The sequence below is a fragment of the Syngnathus scovelli genome, chromosome 15, assembly GCF_024217435.2.
Source record: "Syngnathus scovelli strain Florida chromosome 15, RoL_Ssco_1.2, whole genome shotgun sequence".
NCBI lineage: Eukaryota > Metazoa > Chordata > Actinopteri > Syngnathiformes > Syngnathidae > Syngnathus > Syngnathus scovelli.
In genome coordinates, this window is record NC_090861.1 from 7,280,615 (window position 1) to 7,306,386 (window position 25,772).

General features: G+C 39.6%; 1 protein-coding gene across 3 annotated transcripts in view; it reads right to left on the reverse strand.

Moving 5' to 3' along the window:
- Window positions 1-303: 303 nt before the first annotated feature.
- zbtb20 (zinc finger and BTB domain containing 20) overlaps window positions 304-25,772 on the reverse strand; it is a 30,008-nt gene continuing 4,539 nt past the window's right edge. For 2 of the 3 annotated variants that reach the window (XM_049743462.2, XM_049743464.2), the window contains exons 2-4: window positions 14,858-14,982; window positions 11,748-13,268; window positions 304-11,021 (exon numbers count right to left, since the gene is read on the reverse strand). In XM_049743462.2, coding sequence (XP_049599419.1) covers window positions 10,474-11,021; window positions 11,748-13,248 — 2,049 coding nt within the window. In that variant the 5' untranslated portion in view covers window positions 13,249-13,268; window positions 14,858-14,982 and the 3' untranslated portion in view covers window positions 304-10,473. Of the gene's footprint in view, window positions 11,022-11,747; window positions 13,269-14,857; window positions 14,983-15,093; window positions 17,128-25,772 lie in introns of those variants that run through there. The other variant, XM_049743463.2, reaches the window with a different exon arrangement.

The following is a 25,772-nucleotide window of genomic DNA, read 5'->3' on the forward strand; positions in this document are numbered from 1 at the left end:
AAGTTTTTATTCAATTTCTTCACCTTGACGTGCAATTTCTCCAGGAATAGTGTGTATTGATGTTGCCAAACTACTTTTATACTTGTGTGACAGTTGATGTTAAAAAGAAAAGTTTATTACTGTTATTACCCCCTCATTTGTCATCAAAGTTAAGAGTGTTAAAAGTCTTTTTTGATCATCCGGTTTCTATTTCCATCATATCCTATGGGAAAACAAACCCGAATGGATTGTGTTTGACTTTCCTATTTGCGGCGTATTTGTGGTTTGTGAGAAGTGCTGGGAAATAAAAAGGCAGACAAAACATTGTGTGAAGTACAGGAAAGTACTAGTTTTTATTCCTTCATAATCAAACTTCACAAACAGCTTGAACTTGTACAATACCTCAGAGAGTGAAAATTACAAAAAAAGTGCTGGTAACATTTACAAAAATCATCCTTACTTAGCAACAATCAGTTTATTCTTCCACACTTTTTTTAGTCTTTTGTATTAAGGCTTAATACTTCTGTATAAAGTATATGCAAGATAAGTCTTCACAGTTTTTCGAAAAAAGTCACAATATTGTGTAACATAATGAAGCTTTTACGGCTATTTTCTTTATAATAACGAATACACATCACTGGTAAATATATGTGAAATACAGGGCTTATTGTAAAATGGCAAGTTATGATACTGGTTGCTGAGATAAATGGATTCCACACACTAGTTATAGGAAAGTTTGCGAGAACTGAAGCAGGAGGAGGAAAAGAAGAAAAATGATAAGTGTCAACAGTTGGGGAGATCGCCTCCAAACTTTGGCACATCCCACGAATGAGCAAGTCGCACAAATATGAGATTCCAAATGAAAGAAGAACTAAACTGGCATAAAGTGAAAACATGCTGTGTAGTAAGGTGCTAAATTAGAGATATTACATTGCCAGCCTTTTTTTTTCCTAAAAAAAAAAAAAAAAATCATTATTCTTTTGTTTTCCCCACATGGACTGACATGAATAAGGTGCATTTTAAGACTCAACACATGTCCGCTTTTTTTTTTATTAGTTGTTGACAAAAATATGTAATAAATACAAGTTAAAATAAAATTAAATTGACCAAGAGTCTTGAGGCGACCTCATGCGTTCCCGTGGATTGAAAAAAAAAAAAGAATACTTAATTCTCTTATCGTGGCATGTGAACATAAAAGCAGTATTGTAGTTATGGTGTTGCCTGTTTTTTTTTTTTTAAATATATATCACAACTTTTTTTTTTTTCAATTTTTTCTTAATTTTTTTTTTTTTACAATTGAAACTGTGACAAACCGGATGACTAAAGGAGATGGAATCAAAAGCCGAGATATATTCACACGATCCTCAAGAAGCTGCACTGGGTTTGTTTACAGGTCGACGGATGGGCCAAATTACCCTCATGCATACTGTACGGTTTAAAGTGACGCAACAAGCTCGCTTTAAATAGTCTACATCACAAAACAAAAAGCAATTTGGTTTTTAGTGCAAACACAATTGGCTGGCTTCAGCTTCTCAATAATAACGAGATTACAAGAAGGCACGTACTTATGCTTCCTCGAACACGCAACATATTCAGACAAACCGCGACACCAGACAAAGCGGTGGGAACAGGAAGGAAAGCTACTTTGCCGCATATGATGGTGACTTTTCTCTCTCTCTCTTTTTTTTTTACACTAAACAATAATTTATGTCAAGGTCAGACCTTGACTTTGATGGTGGGACAGAAAAAGGAGATTTGGTGGATGCAGCCAAATGAAGTTTATATCACAAAAAGGTGCATTTCATTTTTGGAACGTTCTAGATTAAAAAAAAAAAAAAAAAAAAACCCACTCAAAATGACCAAATATTCAACGTTTTAGTTTGTTCATACGACAATAGTTGATGAAGACTCAGAATGGATCCCCTCCCTTATTAACCTAACCTATCTCATTTACCTCACTTCTGCTTTGACTTGTCTACATAAGCGGGAGGAAACTTGAATGACCCTCAAAAGCGGAAAACATCAATGTGTGCCACGACGGACGCCAACAAACAACTATGGTTTTGACAAGTTGTTCAGTGAATAATATTGCTTTTTGATAGAAGACCAAAATGAGTCTTTAGTGCAAATTTCTTTTCTGGCTTGAGAAAGTGGAACAATGAGAAAATTGGTTTATTATCGGCTTAACCATAGCAAGAAGGCGTCCAATCTGGAATATCCCTTTATGATGTCTTACCCTAACCCAGTGGACTAAGGAGGGGTATTATCATTATTATTCGTCAAAAAAATACACATCTGATGAGCAATTGATCTAAAAAAAAAAAAAAAAAGGTTCTGAATTCCTGTTTCTAAGCCAACCGGTGCACTTCATTCGGACTCAACAGCTATGCAACAACCAATTGCGCACGATCAACAGAGTTTTCCCAATCAACAAATGAATTGATTATTATGCCTTGGCAAGCAACGATTGGGAAGAGCGGGTCACCTACGTGGGTATACACCCCCCCTTCACCCTAACAAAACGAAATGTCTTGACATCTCAAAAATTAGCCCCCCCTCCCCATTTCCTGTGCAGTCATGTCTGTCAAATACATCTCTCAGCTTGGAAATGTTGGAAAACTCACTCCAGTCCAGTGTTTGACAAAACGTTATATTTAAAAAAAAAAAAAAAAGACGTCCATGCACATACTGAAAAATTCTCCCCTATTTCAGAACAGCAGTCAAAACATTTCAAACAAGCTTGTTTCATAACAATAATAATAAAGTATAAACTTGGAGGATAAATGACCAAAAACTAAAGTCGAAAACACATTACTGCAGCATATATCTCAGGGTTGTTTAGTTTGATGTCATCTTTAACTACCGTTTACTACAACAGCTCCACTTCTGACAAGGTTTTTTTTTTTTTTTCCAAGGGGGTTACTGGGTGAGTTTATAAGATAGCAAGAGGATTGAGGCAGAATCAAAATATACACACAAGCAACATCTGAGTTTACAAAAAAAAAGCATGCCATCTCCAAAAAAGATATCAGAGCAACAAAAAGCCAGATAACCAAAAGAAAAGACGAGAAAGTGCCCGGCTTGTAAATTCAAGCAATTTGTCTTTACGCCAATTACCACAATTCAATTACCTATTTTGAGAGCACACAATAAAATAATATACTCCAGAATCTTGACAAGAATCTTTGAAAACAAAATTCAGGATGACGCTTTGTTGTTACAAAATGATGACAATTTTGGAGCACATTTACGTATATCGAATTTTTCTTTGCTGCTCCAGTGAGCATAACGATATTTCACGTGTGGTTATTCTCAGTTTTTGGCTTCATAACTTACAAATATGTGCAAACTTAACATCTTGGTCCATATCAAGTACAAATGGCTAAACGTCTTCAAAAAGTTGTGATGTTAGTTTTGTTGTTGCAGGGATAGCCTTTATAATGTGTAAATCCGATATTTAGAGGGAAAAAAAGCTAAGAACAGAGAGTAAATTTTAAAAATGCAATCTATTAAATGTAAAATAATGTAAAAGTGAATTTCAGGGGTCATCGATGAGTTCAAGGTGGGGATGACACATGTTCAATGTTTGTTTGTTTGTGGAAGAATGAATGTGGTTTTATTGAAACAAATATCAATGGGTGTGCATTTTTGAATAGCTTTATAGGATTTCCTAATTAAAAACCTTTTTTTTTTTTGCCCTTACCCTAATCCTAGCCCTACAAATGAAGACAAGCAAAACACTACAAATAAACATTAAGCTTTCTGCCTTTAAAACAAAAAGCAAAAACTTTAAGAAAACAACCCCTTTTTTCTCCAAAACAATCTCAACCCTTCTTTGGTTTGTGTGAACTAACAATGTCTAGTTCCGTTTTTCCTCACCAAATGGACTTCAGAAAATAAATACGGCTCCATTGATTACTTTAAGTCTTGATGACGTCAGTTTTTAATGTTTGTGGTTGAGGCCAAATATTTAAATGTGTTGTCGTGCATGTTGTCTACAGAAGTGGTCTAGCTAGAGAGCTTTGTGATTTTGTGGAAAAAAAAAAAAGGCAAATTAAATGAAATACAGTTGAAGGGGAACACTGACTGGAATGTTCTGGATTGAACGGGAACGCAACCGAGTTGAACAAAAATGGCCGTAAGCAGTGATTCTCAACCTGGAGTATCATTGGCGTCATGTGGCCTCCCTCTAGTGGTAAGCAAAGGAAGTTTCAACAGCATAATTAATTTTCCTTACCCTGACCCCACACATTTTAACACATACAGTTTAGTTGTATTTAATTTGCATTTTTTTAATCTACATGTTTTCAAATATTTATTTTGGTAAAAAAATTTAATTTACCATTTATGTGCAATCCATATGAACTGAGCTATTTTTTAAATACAGATTCATTAATGTTCAAACCGCATAATCTTTTAATTCCCAACCAGAGAAATCATCACAGGTGCAGAGGGAAATTATCCAATGTTATTTCATCTGTCCTAAAATAATCGTTAAAAAAATCATTTTTATTCAAATAAATTCAGACTGGATCATCATTATTTCAACGTCAATTTTTTTGGGGAAAATAATAATAATAGATGTTATAACGCAATTTGAGAACCACTGCAAGATTTTTAACAGGACTAAATGATACAGTAGACTTGTACTGATACGACAGGTGGCAGCTTTAAAAAAAATGCAATAGTGTTGTGTAATAATGGAGAAAAACGGTCATCGGGCATATAATTGTGGGTGGATGTCGACTGTGTGTGATTGATGCGTGGATGACAGGGACAAGTTATGTTGCCTATACTGATTTTGAATGTCAATGAAACTAAGCCTTCCCCCCCAAGATATCTGTTTATAGTCACAGCTGTTTTCTCCTAGTGAAAACTATGAATGATGGAGGACTTAAAGAATCAAAGTAAAGGCAATCACTTTATTTGGTTTCACCTCGGGGATGTCTTGATTTTCAGAACTAATTTAGAATGTAAGCACCCAATTAGGAATTTTGCCAAAGTTACCGTAGTTAGGCTGTTAAATTTTCAAGGATTTTGTCCTCATGGGACAATTCTTTTTTTTCTTTCTTTTCTGTGCGGCCTTAATAGTCCTTTGTACTAATTGACAATAGTAGTTTTAATGTGAAGTGTTCCCACCCCGCTAAAATTTTCAATTTGGCACGTTGACCAGGGTGGAGAATGAAAGTATGGTAATGAGTCCACAGGGGACACAATAATGAGCCGGTCCAAAACCTTTCATCTCGCAGCTACACCGTCATCGCCATCCGAAAACTTCATGTCTGACACAAAGCGCTTTTAGAGATCTTTGTGCAATAATCCTGTGTTGTGTTCACTTAATTTTCTAATCTGATTACAAGACTTTACCGCCAAAGAGGGGTTATAAATAAAAAAATGCTAGTTTCTTTTTGCACGTGGCCCCATTGTACGGCTGTATGAAGGCAGGAAGTTAAAACATTCGTTAATATGAGATGAGAAAATTTAGCATCGGGTAAACATAGCCAACTGCTAATCTACTGAGGATGCCGTGTTGACAATTTGATATTTACCCACAACTACTCCGAAAGCTGCATCAAATAATAATAATAATAATAAAATCGCTGAGGGGACAAGCTGAAAGTCACAGCACCTTACATTCATGCAGCTTCTTCTACTGATCGCCAAGCCGCATTGCCTTCCCGCGACAAATGTGAACAACGTGCAAGAAGAAAACAGTCATTAAACATTTGTAAGTGACTGTGCATCTTTGATATCTCTGAATCCTCCATATAGCATACATGGAAAAAAAAAAAACACAGCTGCTTTTACTGTATATGTATGTATAGAACATTTCAGGTATTTTAAAGGGTTCGGATGCATTCACAACCACCTGGTTTTATTTGTATAAATACTGTCGTATATTTTTAACTAAATAGACCATTGTGAATATATTGTATCTGTGCAATGTAGGAGAGAAAAACTATGAAAATTCTGTATAGTTGCTGACTGTACTGCTAGGCACTTGATAGGTATATTTCCAATATCCCGCAAGGAGAAATGCATTCAACTGTGTGGAGAGATGATGATTTCTTTTTTTATATACATTTTATATATTTATATATACATATCTTTACCAGACGTTATCTGTTTCACACTGATGTGTGCTGTAGAAGAGCAAATAAAAAGCTGTTACGTATAATCTGAGTGGTTTTATTCTGAACTGTGACTTAATTCAAGCTCGAACAAAGAAAAACTGATGGAGACGGACACTACTATGAACCCTCACCATTCCTGTCCTGTATTTTCTTAAGCCTATACTGTACGCATATGTATAATACACTGTGAAAGAAATGACTTCATTACTTGACTACCCTCGACCCAGCTAGATGGAATCTATATGTATGTATTAACAACACCACCGTACTGTGTGATCACCAGAACACAAAAGCAGGATGAACTAAAGAAGTACTGTGAAGAAATGAAGAATCAAATGTACGGCTAGAAAGACATAACAACATATTGTAGACCCCAAATGTCTATACTAAGATAAATAAAACATGTCATATGATTGGCAAACACAACACAAACAGCTGTGAGATTGGTATCCAGCATTCAATAGGGTTTGTTTTGGAAAATAAGCCAACGTTTTGACCCCCCCCCAAAAAAAAGGAAAATCTCCCTTAGCTGAAAGTACAAGAAATGCGCAAAGGACCTGCTTTCCCAAAAAGGGGCTGCAATCTTTTAAACCATTTTTACAATTTTTCTTTGCAATACCCGAGAAAAGACTGTGAAGCACCACCCACAATTATCTGAAGCAGAATAAAGAATATACTGTCTTGTATAAGTATGGACAGTGAAAGGAAGCTAATGCACACCAGGGAGAAGAAGAAGAAGAAGAAGAAGAAGAAGAAGAAGAAGGCTCAGTTCCTTCCAATCTTATCATACAACAAGTCAACTGATGATGGGATAAGTTATTAGCACTCATCCGGAGAGATTGGCTACTTGTTATTCCAGAAAACCACCACCACCACAACAACAACAACATAAAAATGATAGCAAGACACTCTTATAGTGTAATTTTGAAATGAAATATTGTCCAAAGCCAACGACAAGCTACTTAACCTACTATTTAGACCATTGATACCACAAAGCTGGTTGTACTCATCTAGCTACAGTCTATAGTGCATTGGATATATGTGATTACACAAACTATGCAAAAAGCGGGTGCCGTGAAGGAATGCTAAATCACTGAATACGTACATTACACGCATACAACATGTCTGCCTCTGCGCTGAAAATTAGTTTGGCAGTGTTGGTGCTCGGCTGACAAAACACCGTAAGCTGTGTGCCCAAAAATGTGGCAATACTGTTGGAAAAGAGAACTCGGCAGTTTGCTTACATAGACTATTTAGTGCATTGTCTGTTAAGGCAAGAGATGACCCTCCACGTGCTGTGTCAAGACAAATAGCACTAGCACTAGCATGCAGCACATTTGCCATCCTGGCAGCGACAGCTACAAAACAGAGACGGCACACCATTTATTCGATTTGACTTTTTTTTTTTTTTTTTTTTTTTAGGCCAATACGCAAATGAGACGAGGAAATGTGAAATAAATGTTCACACGGTTTGGAGAAACCACTACAGAATCTCAGTCACGTTGGATGAAATTTGGAAATGACTTGCGACTCATGATTTCTTGCGAGCCCAAAAGGTTTGGTGAGGAGTCGCTCCTCGTCTCGTACCTGCGCTGCATATTGCAAAGGAAGCCCTAACAAGGTCAAGATAGTTTGCTTCTCAACAGTTTGATTCGGCTTAAAAAGCACACAGACAGACGACACCCACTAAAGGAAGGAAAGGACACGACGGTGCACAACCCACAGACACATACAGTATTATCAAAGAAGCTGCATTCCATCACCGATCCAAGCCCACCCAAAATTTGTACTAGGACATGGATATCATCTATGTAACACCCACACACACGCACACACACAATAATAAATCATCATTATTATTATTATTCATAGCGTGATAATGGCTGTTATTATCACTACCACCGAGTCTGACAGAAGTTGTCGTGATTATTACTGTCTTACTACTGTTTCACTGTTTGGCTCTCAGGAAAATTCTGTCTCTTAAAGAAATGCAACTGAATTATTGAGTTGCAGGGAAGTGACTCCATAAAACATTACCTTAAAAAAAAAAAAAAGATCAAACATAGATGCGCACACGTCATGTTACACATTTAAATAAATGCTTGCATCGGCACAAGTACTGTACTGTACAAACAGTATATGGACTGATATACTGTCGGTGACTGCAAGCAATAACGAGAGCCGAGAACCGCTCGATTACTTTCAAATTGAAACAAAGCTATGCTAACACGTGAACTCTATAACCAAATGTTAGATTTTTTTTGTTTAAAAAAATCCTCTTTTCTAAAACTATATCTCTGTTAACAGTAGTGCACTTATTGGTTTAAGCAGTGCAACATATATGCAACAAAATAACGCAGTCCACTTATCAAGATTTTTTTTTTCGAAAAAATTGTCTTTTCTGACTTTAAAATTGAATCAACAAAAAAAATCATAGTTCATTTAATGAATATGATTAAATATTAAGCACAGGCATTTTAAGAAAATGTGCAAAATAGCACGTTTTTGTCTGGGTTTATTTTATATCTGCTGCACTGTGAGCAACATAACTACAAAAGTTTGCTCATGCAAAGGAGCAAATCCTTTACAATGCAATTGTGTGTCTTTATTTTTTTGTGTATACTACTGAACACTTATACAGTGTGCATATATATATATATATATATATATATATATATATATATATATATATATATATATATATATATATATATATATACACACATACACACACACACACTGTAAATAGTCTGTGTGTTTATGAGTTGGTGCATCTGTGTGTCCTATTTGTTGAAAATATTGAAATCCAAATATCAGCTTACAGTGCTGTCATGATGCGTGGATTTTTTCTTTTAGAAAAACTGGAATGTATTCTATTATGTAAAAGTTCATCCACAATTTGTTGAGTGTGCGTGTAATATATATATATATATATATATATATATATATATATATATATATATATATATATATATATATATATATATATATACACATAAAAATTGTGTGGGAGAGCTACTTGTTTTCCTCCTATCTTTCCTTTCAGAACGCAGCAGTCTGTTTGAGTGAGTGCTGTATCGTTATGAACAGGTTCTACAGGTTCTATCTTACAATCAGACGGCAACTATTTCAAAAACTAATTGGGACTGCAATTAAATGTTTCTCTTTTTAGCGCTGTTCATATCCACAGTCAACCTCTGATACATAAACTGAGTGAAAAGAAAACGAAAAACCACGTAGGATAATCAATAACAACAATAGTTTGAGATAAATCTTGTTTTAAAATCTACAGGAGTCCGATTTAAATGGTGGAGCAGCAAATACGAAGGAAGGAGTTTCATCTCGTATTCTGAGCTGCTCGAACTGTAAATGGAAAAAGGCTAAAAATGAAAATAGTATTAAAAAAGGAGGAGGAAAAAAAATCGCTCTCATTTTATGATTGTTGTAACCTTGACTAACAGTCTTTTAGGAGATTAGTGGCAGTGTATGCAAATGAGTTCAGAAAAACATTATTTTTTTCAGATTTTTTTTTCGCTTTGTCTCATCAACACAGTTTAATTTAGTAAACTAAATCATCAAAAATGCATGGACAGTTACAAAACATACGAAATATTATTCCCGCCATCTTTGATGGGAAGTGATTGAAATTTGTACCTTAACAGCTGCATTATAATCTCTTAATACCATAGGAATAAATAAAACCCAGTGTCAAATTTACTTTTTCTTTTTCAATTGTCTTTAGAAGGCAATCTTGTGACTGTCAGTATTTTAGAGGGAATATATAGCCCAACCCAGATGATTTTTTCCTTGTTGTTATTGTTGTTGTAAATTATACCACAGTAAGTTTGGACATCTATCATTTCCAAACAGGTCAGTATGGGTTCACAACTGCCATTTTAAATGGCATTTCTCTCTCTCTCTCACACACACACACACACACACACACACAAACCCTCCACACACACATACACACACTGGGAAACATGCAGATCCACACACAATGCACACTTATAATCGCTCAGATAGATCTACACTAAAGGTGTGTTTGTGTGTACGTTTCTTTCGTAGGCCTTTCGGTAGTGTTCAACACATAAATCAGTATTTTAGGAAATCATACATTTAGAGGCCTGTAGTTAGGATCCATCCAGTAGATCAATATCAAACTACTAAGCCTTAAGGCCACCATCTTTTTTGTTTATTTAGAATAACAAAAAAGAAAATCTGTTTGTTTTTTGTTTTTTTTTGGGAAACTTAATGTGCCAGTGTCTATACTCATTACTCTCCATACCTCAAAAGAAGAAAAGGAAAATCTAGTGCCATTTTGTTTGTCATTCTTTTGGAGTAGTTTATCTAGTTGTACTTATCCGTCAGAGACATGCATTCGCATGTGGTCGTTGAAGTGCTCCATTTGGTCGAACTTGACGGGGCAGACGGAACACATGTAGGTGGTCCCATCTTGGCAGCTGGCCTCCGCCGCCACGCCCACTCCCGTCGGGACCCCAGGCCCTTCTCCCGCTCCTCCGCTCACGGGCATGGCGAGGGCCACAACCCCGGCGCCGGGCTCGGCCATGGGGAGGGGGATGGGGATGGAGACGGGGATGGAGACGGGGCCGGGGGTGCCGGCGGGGCCCGTCAGCCCGGCCAGGGCGCTGCCCGTGCTGTGCAAGGCCATGTGGCGCTCCAGCAGGGTCTTGTGGGAGAACTTCTTCTTGCAGATGACACACTCGTAGGACTTCTCGCCACGGTGCAGCCGCATGTGGACGTTGAGAGAGCTCTTCTGGGTGAAGCGCTTGTTGCAGATGCTGCACTGGTAGGCTCGCACCCCTGTGTGGGTCACCATGTGCTTGATTAAGTAATCCTTCAGGGAGAAGGAGCGCCAGCAGATGCTGCACTGGTGAGGCTTCTCTCCTGTGTGGGCATGAAGGACAGATATACAATTATACACTGAATGCTCACCCAGAAGCATAAAAAAAACATTTGACCATATTCTCATCAGCAGACTCATGAGTGTAAAAATATTTCCCCTTTCCTTATTCGAGGCTGAAGCTGCTCCATCTGTTAACGAAACGCACGTCGAAGCCAACACTGGTCATTTACACAAATCTGCAACACTGTGCATGTACTCGGCACCGGAAGCCAAACAGAAGGTGTCCAGTCCCCATTTCATTAAAGAATATGAGCTCGTCAGCAAGCTGACAATTCAAAGTTAATGCTCCTGCTGACTTCATCTAGTGGACGCCTCAAGGCCACTGGTGGGGAAGCATTAAAACGGGCTTTGTGTCTGGCTAGAGAGACATTTATGTCTAGACTTACTTTATCTAAATTGAAATTATGAGCATTCTAAATTTTATATTAATGGCTCTTGTCAGATATAACACACATTTTACACAAGGAGACATGTCAATATTCCAATCACTCATTTTCCCAAGATGACTGATAAATGTACTGTGGAGTGTGGAGGCAGACGTTTGTCAGCAACAACAAGTACTCAAGCATAGTATTTAGTATTCTTTTTTAATTAAATACTGATTGCCCTGGCACGAATACTGTCTGAAATTTGAGGGTTGAAATTTATGGGCAGTCTGGAGCCCGGAGCTGATTCATTTCAAGATGGAGTGAGGCAATGTGACTTACCAGTATGCACAAACATGTGTTTGACGTAGTTCTGTTTTGCAGTAAAGGTTTTACAGCAGAGAGTGCATGCATAGGGTTTCTTCTCCCCCTGACCCATTGCCTGCTGCTGCTGCTGGGATGGCGTCGGGGGCACGGCCATGGCGTTGGGGAATGATGGTATGGCAGGGGGCGGCACCGTCACAAACTGGGCCTGCTGCTGGCCCGGAAGGTAAATGAAAGACTTGCTGTCTCTGGTCGGCTGCGGGGGGAAGAGCGTGGGCAAGAAGGTGTTCCCGGCGCCCAACACTTGGGAATTGCTGGTCACGGCGTGCGGCATTCGGAGATTGCTGGTGTGTGACTCCACCTGCCGCAGGTAGTGCGGTGTGCTGGCCAGGGATTGGGACATGATGGGGTTGGCCAGGGGATGCATCATGGTACTATCACTAGTGCTGTGGCTCTGGTCGCCCTCGTCGGGCTCCTGCGCTTGCTCCGGGGACGAGTCGTTGACCTCGATCTGCACCGGTCCGCCTTCCCCGTGAGGGCCTTCACCGCCCCCTTCCCGGTTGAAGCTCAGGTAGGGCTGCTGATCCATGGCGTCTGGTTCGGTACTGATGGAGGAGCTGACGCCCGAGTCAAAACTTTCCACCTTGGACTCGCTCACCACGCCCTCGGTGTGGTCGTTCTCCACCTGGCAGTCCCCTACGTTGTTGAAGCAGCCGTACTCGTCTTCGGCCTCCTGCTTGATGTGCATGCCACCTGTTTGTAGGCGTACCGGTCGGGGCTGCTTGCGGCAGTGCGTGGTGGACTCGGCCGTGGAGATGAAGCGCTCCACCGGTTGGCTTCGATCCGGGATGCGGTTCATCCAGGGGGGATCCTGCGACTGCTGGTCTTTCTGAGCGCCGGCACTCGGATCGTAATTGCTCGTCAAGGGGTTGATGTAAAGCGAGCGCTCGCGGGTGCCGTTGGAGAGGCCGGAGTAGGAGTAGAGCGACGTGTACGCTCGATCCGCGTTCTGCTGGGTTGACGTTTGCATACAGCCCGACTCGGCGTCGCTGCTCGGGCCGGACGTGGCCGACTCGGGCGTGCCGCGGGGGGTGTCCTGACCCGAGTCTCCCGGTATGACGGGGAAGCCTCCCGGGCCGGCCAGGCCCACATTCTGGGACACGATGCGAGTGCACTCATCGATGACGGTCTTGATCTGCAAGATGCTGGCGGCAGTTAGGATCTGCAGGGCCTCCGACTGAGACACTCGCAGAATCCCGCTGTACATAAAGTCAATCAACTTTTGGATGGATTGCACCGAGACCACCGAGGGGATCTCAATGTCGCTGTAGCCCAAAAGTAGCTTGTCCTGAAAGAAGGGGCTTCCAGCGGCCAGCACGCAGCGGTGAGCTCGCAGCATACTTCCATGGATCCGAACAGTCACATCACAAAAGTGCCCACGGTTGCGCTGCTCGTTCAGGGTCTCAAGTACAGAATTGCTGAAGTTGTGGAGATTGATGTTATGAATGCGCTCGGTCATCCCCTTGCAACTGATGTGACCTGAAAAGCAGGGCAGCAACACACCTCATTTAGAGAGACGCTGCATTATTTAGCTGCGTTAGTCACACCGCACTTGTCCCGTGTGTGCTGTTACCATATTGGAATTGCTAATTGCAATAAGAAGCCGTCTTTAGTGCCATTCTCGCACGCGTGATTTAAAAACGGACAAAAACACTGGGGGCCAGAAAATCTAACCTTTGTTGGAACACATGCAAGCATTTTTTATGTACCATTAAATTACTAAGGCTTAGAAATATAAAAAAAAAAAACACATCAATTATTCATCCATTACATATGAAATTGTGTTAATTAGAAAGAAATTTGTGTAAATTTCTATAGCATTTTAAAAAGACTATATTTAAATTACATTAGTATTGTGCAGATTTGCTCAAAATATTAGTTTGTATAATGCAAGAGAAATAACTTAATTTTTCCTTTTTATGGATAATACTGCTTGACTAATTGATAAACATTGTGTGCACCACTGAAAGCGTTAAACCAATAGCTCTTTGACCGTGTTGATTAAAAATCTTATTCTTGTAAAAACAGATGTTTTAATTCATTTTAAATCTCATTACACTGAAAAAGTATGATAATATAATAATAGTAGTAATAATAGTAATAATAATAGTACAGTAATATTAGTGACGATAATAATAAGAATAAGAACAATGCATTTGACTGAACCTTAATCTTCATTTCACAGTGCAATGAACAAAAAATTTGTAAATTTAATCAAGTTTATTTTCTCAAGAGGTATCACAAAACAAAGTCATCTGGATCCAGATATATATTTTTAATTTGATGCATGTACAATGAAGATTTTATTTCGTGCAATTATTTGACAGAATAAAATGGAATAAATTCAACATTTTTTCTCAGTGAAGATTTTTTTGGCGTGTGTGTGAGAGACGCTCCTTTAATCGCCAGTGGGTGGCGCACAGGGCTCAGAGGACAAGCAGACTCTTTTGTTGGTCATGTGCTCGCTATAATGGTGCTTTTAAACTCAAGACACACTGAATGTGCTGCCGTAGATCAGTGTGTTTAGATTATTAATCTTGATGCGTTTTTTTCCCCCTCAAAGTTTAGCTACAAAATAAGAGAATCATAGTTTTAAATTACAAGTGAATTACTTTAAATTTGCTCTTTTACACTACTTTATACATAGTATACATTTAATTCATTATCACGAGGGAGCTGGGGCATGTTAAAAAAAAATACAAAAAAAGAGCATAATGCATAATTTAAACCACAAACGCTGGCCCCACATGAATAAGTGCAAATGTATATTTAAAGCTAGTTAGCTTACCCTGTGAGCAAAGGGTAAAAATGATTATAAAATATATTTCGAGTCAAACAGACTGAAAAACAAAGCATGGTCACAGTGAGCCAAGGCAAATAGCTTTTGCTTCAAATTTCCACTTGCGCATCGGTGCATGATAGATGTGAAATTAACAAAAAGTGTGGAGCATATAATCATAATGTAATACCCCTAATATTCCCATAACCTGAATCCAAATGAGATGATATTTCCAAAAAGATAGTAGTATTATGCATAACACAGTTGAATATGAAAACGAGGGACTCACAGTTAGATGACGTGCGGCTGGTGATGAAGTGCGGGTCAAGCTTCAGTTTGCTGGTGGAGATGGCTGAACAGAGGCCGGGCGCTAGGCAAGGCTGTCAGTCCTCTCTTCCCAAATCATGTGTTGCTCTGCCAAAGTGTTTGCAGGGGAGAGAAGAAGGAAAAAAGACAAAGACAAATCTTTAGATCACATCGATATTGCCACTCCCTCGACGGACCCGAAGCAACACGAATGTCTACCTCCGACATGCTGCAACAGATGTGTGAAGAGTTTTCAATGCCAAATTAAAACAAAAAACAAAAATGGACTGTCCTGTGTACAATTCGGCAACAGGGTGAAAATTATATCGGAGATAGCTAGTCTCTCAGCAGTTATCTGAGTCACTGGGCAACAAAACCACACCCTTAAAAAAAACGATCTTGATTCCACATTAATTAATGCACTCAGTGTGTGTATGTGTGTGTGTGCAAGCGCGTGTGCGTAAGTATAAGTGAGCGTGTGTGCGCGCGAGCGCTATTTTCTCATCTCCAACAGCTCAAACAAGACAAAGACGTCCCGCAGTTCTTACAAGTTGTAATAATAAAAAATGAATCCCAATATTAAACACACAAGACATTCATTGCAAAACACAAGCCCGCCATTCAACACCATTAAGCATGTGACAAGCTACTTTTGGTAATGGTTAGGCAAGCATTTATCCAGCAACTTTAATACCGTATATAGAGGGCAGTCTGCAGAAAGTTAAATTAAACTAGCCAAGATGAAAAAAAAAAATCTGAAGCAATGAGGTATCATTTCAGGTCACTCACACTGGGGGGGAAAAATAATTTGGCGCAGTGTGAAATTTCCTTTTGGTGTCCCAATCAGATTTCCAACACGAAAAAGTGCATATTTTCAGTCATATGGGAAATGGCGGTAAAAGCAGCACTTGAATGCATTTGTCAGTTAAAACCTGCAGATTAAAAGTGTATCTGACCTTCACTCAAGTGACCTCTGGTATTCTCCCCTTCCCTCCAACTGAGCTAGGCCAGAACATGTCAGATCTCTTTGTGATTTGTGTCAAAGAACTGGGAATGAAAACCTGAAAGAGTAATGTATTTACTTGCTGTTGGTGTTTCATTGTTATCGGAATAATTTTATTGTGGTCTTGCGGAGATTGCAAGTACAACCTGCTTTTTTGGCACACAAAGAGATGGCTTTGAATTTTAAGTACAAAGTATTAGTACTGCAAATGAAACATCAGTAAGCAGAAGTCAAGCTGAAATCTCTAAGTCTGTTATAAGTTGAACAGTCAAAAATTTAGGCCAAAAATGTATGACTGTCCTCAGGGCAGTTTGTAGTCCAAAATGGGTAATTCTGGTATCATCTGCATTAAATGGAAATAGATAACTTTGAAGAGATTTCCCATGGCAGCATGCAAATGTTGGAACGGAACTGGGCCAAGCACAAAACCCTGAGGAGCCCCACCCCGCAAAAGATACGGACAAGGCGATCCAACAGAAAACAGAGGTAAGAATATGAAGCATTGAAAAGACACACCTATTGCCTTGAGCAGAACCTAAGGAGCAACAATGTCAACCTAAGCAAGTCAGTGTCAGAAAGGAAAGGAATGAGCAGGCCAAACGTGTGAGCATATTTCGAGAGACCTTATTACAGAAACAAACTCTCCTATAAGTGCAACTTGTGTTCTCAATAACCCGTCTCGCTGCCTCATTCGATTTGACTTTGTCAAATTTGAAACTGAATAACATTCATGAATCTGCCAAAATTGTATTTGCCATCACCATAGCAAATATTATTTGTCAGGTTTGCCTGTTGCCAAGGGCGCTACAGTTAGGCAAAGCAAACAACATACTGTACATATATCTGCCTTTCTGGCTGCCCTGGTTAACGCCGACATGGAAATCCACCTGCCTTAGGGGTAGACTCAAGTGAACGGTGCCAAAAAAGGGGTGCAGGCCAAAGGAGGCAGGCTCCACTTGCCCGGACTGCCACTCACAACAGTGATTCCATTTTAGCCATGACACAGTGGGTGAGCAGCAGCCAGCGCCTACCTGCAGTGAATTCTAATCAGCCCAGGGGTCTGCCTCGCGCCCCCCTCCCCTACCTCCAGTACCCTGCCTCACACTAAAGGGCCTGATGATCCTTCAAAATTAATTAGATCCTGGTAGGTGGCAGCCATTTTCTTCCCACATCCGCACGCTCCACCAAAAAACAAAATTTCTCCCAAATCCAACCAAATCTGAGCCCCCACTCCCCAGCCCCTCGCGCTGATCTCTTTCTCTGTATCGCTACCTGTTTCCTGTTTCATCATCCACCTCGCCGCCTTCCCCCTCCATCTGTCTGTCTCCCTGTCTGAAACAATCACCCACCACTCCTCTCCTCTCCTTTCCCCAGCTCCCCACCCCACCCCACCCCGCCCCTCCCCTCGCCGCCTGCCTCCATGCTCCGAGCTCTGTGTCTGCCTCTGTGGAGTTTGCTGTCAATAAATCCCCAGAGGTCAGTTTGTCTACTGGAAATCAGACACAATGCTTCAGACCGCCAATGCGAGGCATGCTCTGCTGCAACCGCCACAACAAAGACTGAGGAGGGCTCAGGGGTGGAGAGGAGGTGGTTTGGAAATGGCGGAGGGGGGAGTCCAAAAAATTGGGTTGTAACTCCACCAAGCAGCCAGACTCCAGGTTAATCAGCTGCCTGTATTACGTGACAAGCTCATGAAATATGTTGCATCAAATTGGACATCAGTTAATAAGGCGGTGGTGTTGGGGGGGGGGGGGGCTAGGGTTTTCGAGGCTGGGGCGAGGGGGGGTGAAGTGGCGAGACTGGGGGATGGGGGTTTAAAACAGACAAGAGGCACGCACGCGTATGAAAGGAGCAGTATCAGCCATGTGAATAACATACATCTTGAATATGCTAAATAGTGCTTACAGCGTGCATTCAAGGCCTTTGCTACATTGGCCACATTTACATCTGGAGACAAAAGGCCACATGCAGAGAATTGCGGCCACAACACAACACAACACAAGATCGACATCGCTCTGTTTTTAAGGAATCCTTTATGGGTCTGTTTGAAGCTCCGACTGATTGATGAATACCGTTCGGCGCTGCAATTATTTCTTTTAAAATCAGTACGCCTTGCGTACGTAGATACGTCACGTTTAATAAAACGTGTATAGGGAGAACAATGGTGAATTAAACGGCGTTGATCAGACAGGTGAGAATGACCTCAATAGAGGAGCCTGTCTTTTATTCTCTTTTCTGACTAAGCCCCTCATTAAAGTACTAAAGAATGCATTAGGTGTTTGTCCATAACGCCGAGGCGTTGTACAGCACGCGGAAATGTTTCACTTACTGAAAAACATTTTTCATTTCTTCAACTTGGAATTTGTGAGGCGTAACGCAACCTAACTGATTCAATGTTTTTCGAGTGAGTCATGATGTCATGTGATTATTATGGAATGTTTGAATTACATGGGGAGTTAGGGTTGCCTTTACATTTTATTCAGGAGACATTTTCTCCTGAACTTCGAACTTGCCAAAAAATATGCCAAAAGAATACATTTACATAACAGATACAAAAAAAGATTTATCTTGCTTGCATAGCTGCTTGAGTTGTAAAGTAACAAGAAAGGGACCAAATAATGCAACATTTTTCAGCTCAAATTTCTTGAATAACTACATTTGATAAACTAAATATACTTGGTATGATACACACAAAGGCTAAATACAGATTAGGGCTGAATAACAACACAAAATCAACGTGTTAAGACATTCAGTCCAACAACAGGGAGAAAAAAACTGAAATGTGGTGAAATGAAATAAATCCCCGCAGAGAACAACATACAATAAACACAAGTGCAGGACAGTCTAAATATTTTTTTTGACAGGACAGCTTGCTCAACTTTCTGTCAAAAACACACCCACCACCACCCGTTAGCCATAGCAGATCCTTTGTCCAGTTACAGATGGGAGCAAATTCTACACCAAATTTCTTTCTCTCTCTTTTTTTTTTTCCTGTCGAGTAAAGTTAGCACGGACATTCACTTTATTCCATGGCAACATTTCACGCTGCATCTCCTCATTAAATACTGCAAATATTGTCCATGAGCTGTGCTTTTGTTAAAGAGCATTTGACCCAAAAGACCCATCTGACAACTCACATGACCGTCTCCTAAAGTCCTTCACCCGCCTCCTCACCCAAAGGCAGGTAATGCTCATTTCAAGACTTATCATTTATGATCATTTATCAAGAGTAATTAAGCATCAGCAGAGGCTGCCTCGTTACAGTTATGTCAAGGATGATTTGTTACAAATTCCGCTTCAGAAACAATAAATGTTTTTTGTTAGTGTCACAATACCAACAATATATAGCACGAAATATGAAAAAAATTTAACATATTATAAAGTAGACTCAAGTCATAACATCCAAATAAAAAGTCTCGCAGCTATTGTGTGATGAGAAGAAAAATGCGACAAGGTTGTTTAGTGTATTGTCTAAAAAAAAAAAAATATTAAAACAAATCCAACTGCAATCGTAAGAGTGAGAGTATTTTGAGGTTATAGTGTTGTGTGCGTGAGTGTATGGCCATATGTAGTGACATGTGTGTGTGTGTTCCTGAACGCTTTAAACACTTCCAACTCTGTGACCTACATGTTACATCCATCTGTGCATTTAAGTACACAAAAGCAACACTCTTTATCCTTACATGGACACAAAATCCTTTGGGTTGGAGTTTTTTTGGCAAAAGATCCTTGGCTCTCATTATGCCGATACATTTATTGGCCACATTGGATAGACCGGCACGATCTGAGACTGAGGAGCTGAATCGAGTGTTAAAAAAAGTTAATCGTGTAGAGTTTATTAAGGTTTTCATTTAATATTATATTTACTATTGTGCTTGTTGTTTTGTGTGCTGTATAAATGAATTAAGGTTCAATATGCAACCACAATCATAAACATTCAAGTATTCGACTCAAAAGTATTTCTTTTTGTTATTTTCTCTTTTTATCTTTGTATAGGAGGAATGTTTAATTCCGAAAGTACCAGCCTGTAAAATGGATTGATATCAACTGGATTTTGGCAGTGTGTGTTTTAGCACGAGGTGAGCAGCTGAACATTCGACAAACAGCGTGTACAAGGGTGCTTTAAGCTGTTCAGCTTGACCCTGCACTTTTTGTCAGTTGGCCTGTGTTTCAAGGGGCCGCAATTGAGCCCCTCTTTCAGACGGTGGCCGGCTCAAAACACTCTTTGGAAAAACTGACAGGGACAAATAGCTTAGCGTGACGGATGAAATGGGGAAAACACACCAAGATCTACGACCCGAATGCTGCATGTCACGGTGCATCATTGATCAGCTAAACGGCTGCTTTAGACTTAAGCATTTATACGTGAATGTCATATCCGTGAATTCAAGCACTTGGAAGTGTATTTATAGTTTGGCACGTCTTTGTGTAGTAAATACATGCATATAATACAAACCTCATCAGCTCACTTGACATATGACCCATCTGAAAGTGTCACGCTGACGCACTGAAACGCGGCTCGACCACGTGACGACTCGTGCACCAAGTGCTCTACGACCCAGCTGAGCGATTCCGATTATGTAATATAACTTCAATCATATACTGCGCCGTGCTACGGCGCATTGAAAATGCAAAGGTATCATTTTTGTCAGTCAGGCAGCAAAGAGCTGCCGTCTGAGCTTATTAGGAAATATTATCCATATAATAGTGTTGCAAGATGGATCTGTTAAGCAAGCTAGGTCCTGCATTTCACAAGAAAACAAAATGTCTCTTTCGCAACTGTATATAAAATCAATGACGACATGATGAAGATAATTAAACAGAATAAAAGCTATAATGGGCCTGAATGGAAAATTGCATTATTCAGTAGAGACCATCAGATAATCCATGGAAAGTACGGTCAATCAATCGGAAGAAAATTGCAACTAAAAAAGCTTCTTTACGATGACCAGAGGCACAATCATGAGATGAGTTTCTAAGAATTTGGTGTGACACATTGTTACTCAACACATTGGAGTTATCTGTCCCCACTCCAAACTAGTTGTATAATCTAACACGCAAATTTATCTGTGCTCGCCCCACTTTTATTATACAGAATTCTTATGCATGCAAACGAAGGAACAAAAAAAACTTCAAGGTTGCAGACGACCACTTTGTGTACGACTTGGCACCCTGAATGAAATTCCTGAGGTTGTGATACTGTACATGCACCATAACATTAACAAACTGATGTGTCAACTCCAATTTACCGTCTAATCTGTAAAAAAAAAAGAAAAGAAATCCGCCAAGATATTCATGTTCAGCTGTAACTGATACTATCTTGTATATGTATTTTATATTTATATATATTTATAATTGTACTTTTCAACTAAACTCTAGAACAGTGGTTCTTAACCTGGGTTCGATCGAACCCTAGGGGTTCGGTTAGTCGGTCTCAGGGGTTTGGCAGAGCCACCACTGCGGAGGTCCGAACACACCCGTTTTATCGAATAAATTTGTGATGATGCATATCTGAACTGGTCTTGCAAAGGCAACAGCAGATGTCACATTGACTTGCATGTATGTAATTTGTTTTGAGTTCATGCATTGTGTTGGTTTTGTTCATTGAACAAGGTGATGTTCATTCATTCATGGCTCATTTTGTGCACCAGTAAAAAACATCGATGTCTTGAATTTGAATTTTTTTTTCCACTAAAGAGGAGTTTGGTAAATGCGCATATGAAACTAATGAGGTTCGGTACCTCCAACAAGGTTAAGAACCGCTGTCTTAGAATGATGCTCTTTCATGGACACACTTCCGCCCTTGCATCTCACTTCAATTGCATAAAATCTATAAATGCACAGAACTTTGTGCTGATAAAATTCCACGAAAAGCTTGCGTCCTATCATTAACTTTGTCATAATTAAATATTTGGTAATGCTCAGGTATGACTCCAGGAACAAAATGTCAAGGTGGTTTTACGAGTTGTATTGCTTATAAATTACTGAGCATACAACCACACATTATACTATCATACAAATGGTTTACAAACATTCAAGTTTTCTTAAGGAAATCATCTTTTTTTCTAAGCATTTCAATTTGACTAATTTTAAAAAGGGGAGGGTGATTATTTGTTTACTGTAATACAAGCCTCCAGCTGTAAGTACAGGCTCAAATGTATCTTATCACGCTATGTACATACTTAGTTGTTTACTGTTTCTAACCAGAAAAGCCAGTCTAGCCGTACAAAGCCGAATGCAATAAAAATAAAAGCCCACTTTGTTTGCAAGCGTTTCCAACGTCTTACTTGACTAACGTTGTTTGTTGCTAAGAGATGCAATGGATTAGGATACGAGCAACACCACAGAACACTGTGCCTTCCCCGGCGCTACACTTCACAGATTTACTGTCATTTACTGTTTAGTGGCGTAGTTGTTGTCTCGAATGTGAGTCACTACAGATACGCCTCATAGCACATGATCGCCCTTCAGTTTGGCCAGTGGTAATCACCAGCCTGGCTAATGCACATGAATGGCTGGTTAGTGTGGTCGCTTTGGATGTGGCAGAATTCTTCTCTTTGAAGAGCAGTCCCCCCCCACACCCCCCACCCTACCCTGAATGCAACCAAAGCACGTCAGCTGGTTCTGGTAACATTCCGCTAAATATCGTGCCACGTGACCCTCCGTGCGGCTTTGCCATCTGAATCCTTACCGAAATACCAGAGGGATTGAAGGCGGGTTTTCGCGTAACTTTTTTGCGCAACAACTCTTTAATGACTACTTGCTGCTACTTCAATAGGAGTGTTGCAATACACTGACCATTAACCCTCTATAGAGGTAAAGAATGAAAAATAGAAAACGGAAACTGCAGTTCACTATAGAAATGAATGAGACATATTTAGCTGTTGGACTGAATTTACGGTGTAACATTTGCTGGTGCTATTACATATAGTCAAAATTAGTCAAATGCGTGGTGTCAGAATGTGTGACCGCAGCAGTTGCTGTTGATTTTTGAATAACACTGACTGCTGCCAAATACATCTTCATGCACGTAGGGATTTTTTGTTTGTAAATGTTGTTGTATGTTGTATAAAAAGTCTCCCCCCCCCCCGTGCACCCCCCCCCCCCCCGTTCATCTGCCATGTTCTTGTTATAAAAAAATGAAACCAAGATAAATTGTTCCAAAATGTTTCCACCATTTATGCGACCTGCAACCTCGACATTTCATTTAGCTTTTTTCAAGGGCGGGGGGAGTAAAAATAAACAACAGGAACAATCTGGTTGCAAAGGGGGTTATTTTCTCTTGAAAGTACGCACAAAACATACATGTTAGTCACTTTTATTTTGCAGTGACAAGGTCTTTTTTTTTCCTTAGACCTTGGTCACAGTGAAAAGAATTATGAACATTTCAAAATAGCAATCAGTGTTAGCACAAAAGCTCTGGGCTTCTGCTTGAAAGCAAAAAAAAAAAAAAAAAAAAAAAAAAAAAAAACCATGTCAAGACAACCCTAACAGAACAGCAAAATTTGATTTGGGGTTAATTGGAAGAACTTCAAATGTAGGCAGTTGTGTGCTGACTAACATTTAACAAGAGATTGAATGTGATTGGTTAATTTCACACAGTCAAAATCCAACAATTAGAGGGTGTGCGCACTTGTGCAAACACATTTCAGTTTTACTTTCCTCTAAAACGTTTTTTTTTTTAAATTGAGATGTATATGTTATAGGTCACATTTTTGGTAAAAAATGCCCTATGATCATCACAAAAGCTGGCATTTGAAAAAAGGTGTGTAGACTTTTGATATCCACTGTACAGTGCAGGTATGTGCGGACTTCCCCATAAAAGACCCAAGAACAATGGAAGGGAGGTTTTTACTCTCTCACAAAAAAGCTTAACATGGTTGTGCATGCGCATGATTCAACGTTATGCATTTATATTATTTGGAGTAGGACTCCTTTTGCATGAACAGTTTTGATCAGATTTTAACTAGATACCTTGGTGAGAAACATTCCCATGACCTTGTTGCAGCAAAAAAGAAGAGTAACCAACTTGTATCTTTGTGTGTACTTTGAAGAGAAAATAAAAACCTTATGTGTGGCAACAGCACAATACATTCCACAAACCTGAAGCTGCGAGTGCTCTGTTTGGTTTCTTTGTATTTATCCTAAACGTCAAGCATATTGTGAAACAGTCTCATTAACTTTGCCTGAGACCAAAATAGTTTTTCACCATTTGGTAGTTGAGAAACAGGTACCGCATACCTTTCCTTTCATCGTGAGCATAAAGCTTTGGCAACCAACACGAGGAAGAGGGAAAAAGTTTTGGTTCACAGTTTACCGTTGAAAGCAGCCAAATTAATAACGACTCTCCAGCAGGAGGGGGGGGGATCTAGATATCTTTCTGTGTCTTTATCAAGGTTGACTTTCAGGCAATAAACAATGTCGACAGTATCCAAGAGCGATATTTGGAGAGGGATTATATCACACTCACAATAAAAATGAGAATTCAAAAAAGAAAAGTGTCTGCCAAAAAGCTTCTTCTAATAAACAATGTGCATTCTTTTGGCTGTATTGGTTAGATTGTGCGGGGAAAAATGCTATAAATTCAATGTAAACACCTCCAAAATGTCTTCATTTTAAGACAGCGCAACAATGTAAACAGTATTGTGGATTTAGTTTAGTCGTTTCACAGTGCATACAGACAAACCTGGAGAGAGAGCCTGTGCGCAACCTTAACATTTTGGCGGCTGTGGCTTCTGTTTGCTGGCTCAAGGCTTAAAAAAGGTCTTTCCCGAGCCAAGATGGAAGCAGAAAATACAAAAGTGTTAGTATATTAGTTTGAAAAGTTACCAAGCATTCTTTGAATAATAAAAAAAAAAAAACTCAAACCTTAGCAACATAGCAAACTGCTCAACCTCTGCTACGATTCTTTTCCCATGCAGCGAGGCCCAGCTCACCATGACTTGTAGCGAACCATATGGGTAACAGGGTGAACTGAGGACACACATGCCTCTTGGCAAACTCACATCTTCACTATTAGAATCCAGGATACATTTTTCACATGATTTGAATGCCAGGACCTGCTTGTGTGTTCAAAGCAACCGAATGCAAACTAAGTTTCAACGCTTGTGTCTTTCTCTCTCTATCTCTCTCTCTCTCACACACACACACAAATGAACTTTTTCACAAAGTTTACGCCACACATTCTATTACTTTAACAGAGCTCTGTGTTATTAAGAACTTTACTCGTGGACGCTAAAAAGCTTCGGGACAAGCTCTTGTTTTTATAGCAAACAGAAGAGGCTTTGAAAAAGTAACATGTAAAAAGAATCATGGCAGTTGAGCTAAGGTAATGGCAACACATGGTCCCACGAGTCAATAGCATCTGATGAACACTGTAATTACTTTAAAATGATTTATTGTGCGTGATTATTTTACAAAGAACTGCAAACCCTGTGAAGGACTGAAACGATTTGACATGAAAGCTTTACTGGCTGAAACATGACGTAAAAACTTGTTTTCATTGAACACGGCAATACTGTGCTATAATAATTAAATAAATAATAAAAAGGTGATTTCTTGTTCTTTTATTTTTTTATTATTCCCATAGCTCTCTGTACCATCTCTACTGTTTTGTCTCCGTCGTTCACCGTCAGGTCACAGATAGCCCATATAGACTCTGGAGGTATGGTGGTGGTGTAACTGTATACTCTGTACATTAAGCAAGAGCAGTAACATTTCGACATGCCGTCCCATGTTGGAATGTTTGCTTTGTATTTGCAGTGTCGAGAATATCAAACAATGCAATCCAAGAAATGCTGTATTTATTATCGCGCCGAACGACGGCAATGACATTGTGCTTCATATGAGTGACATTTAGACAGTATTGCATCGGTACAAAAGCCTGCTGACAACA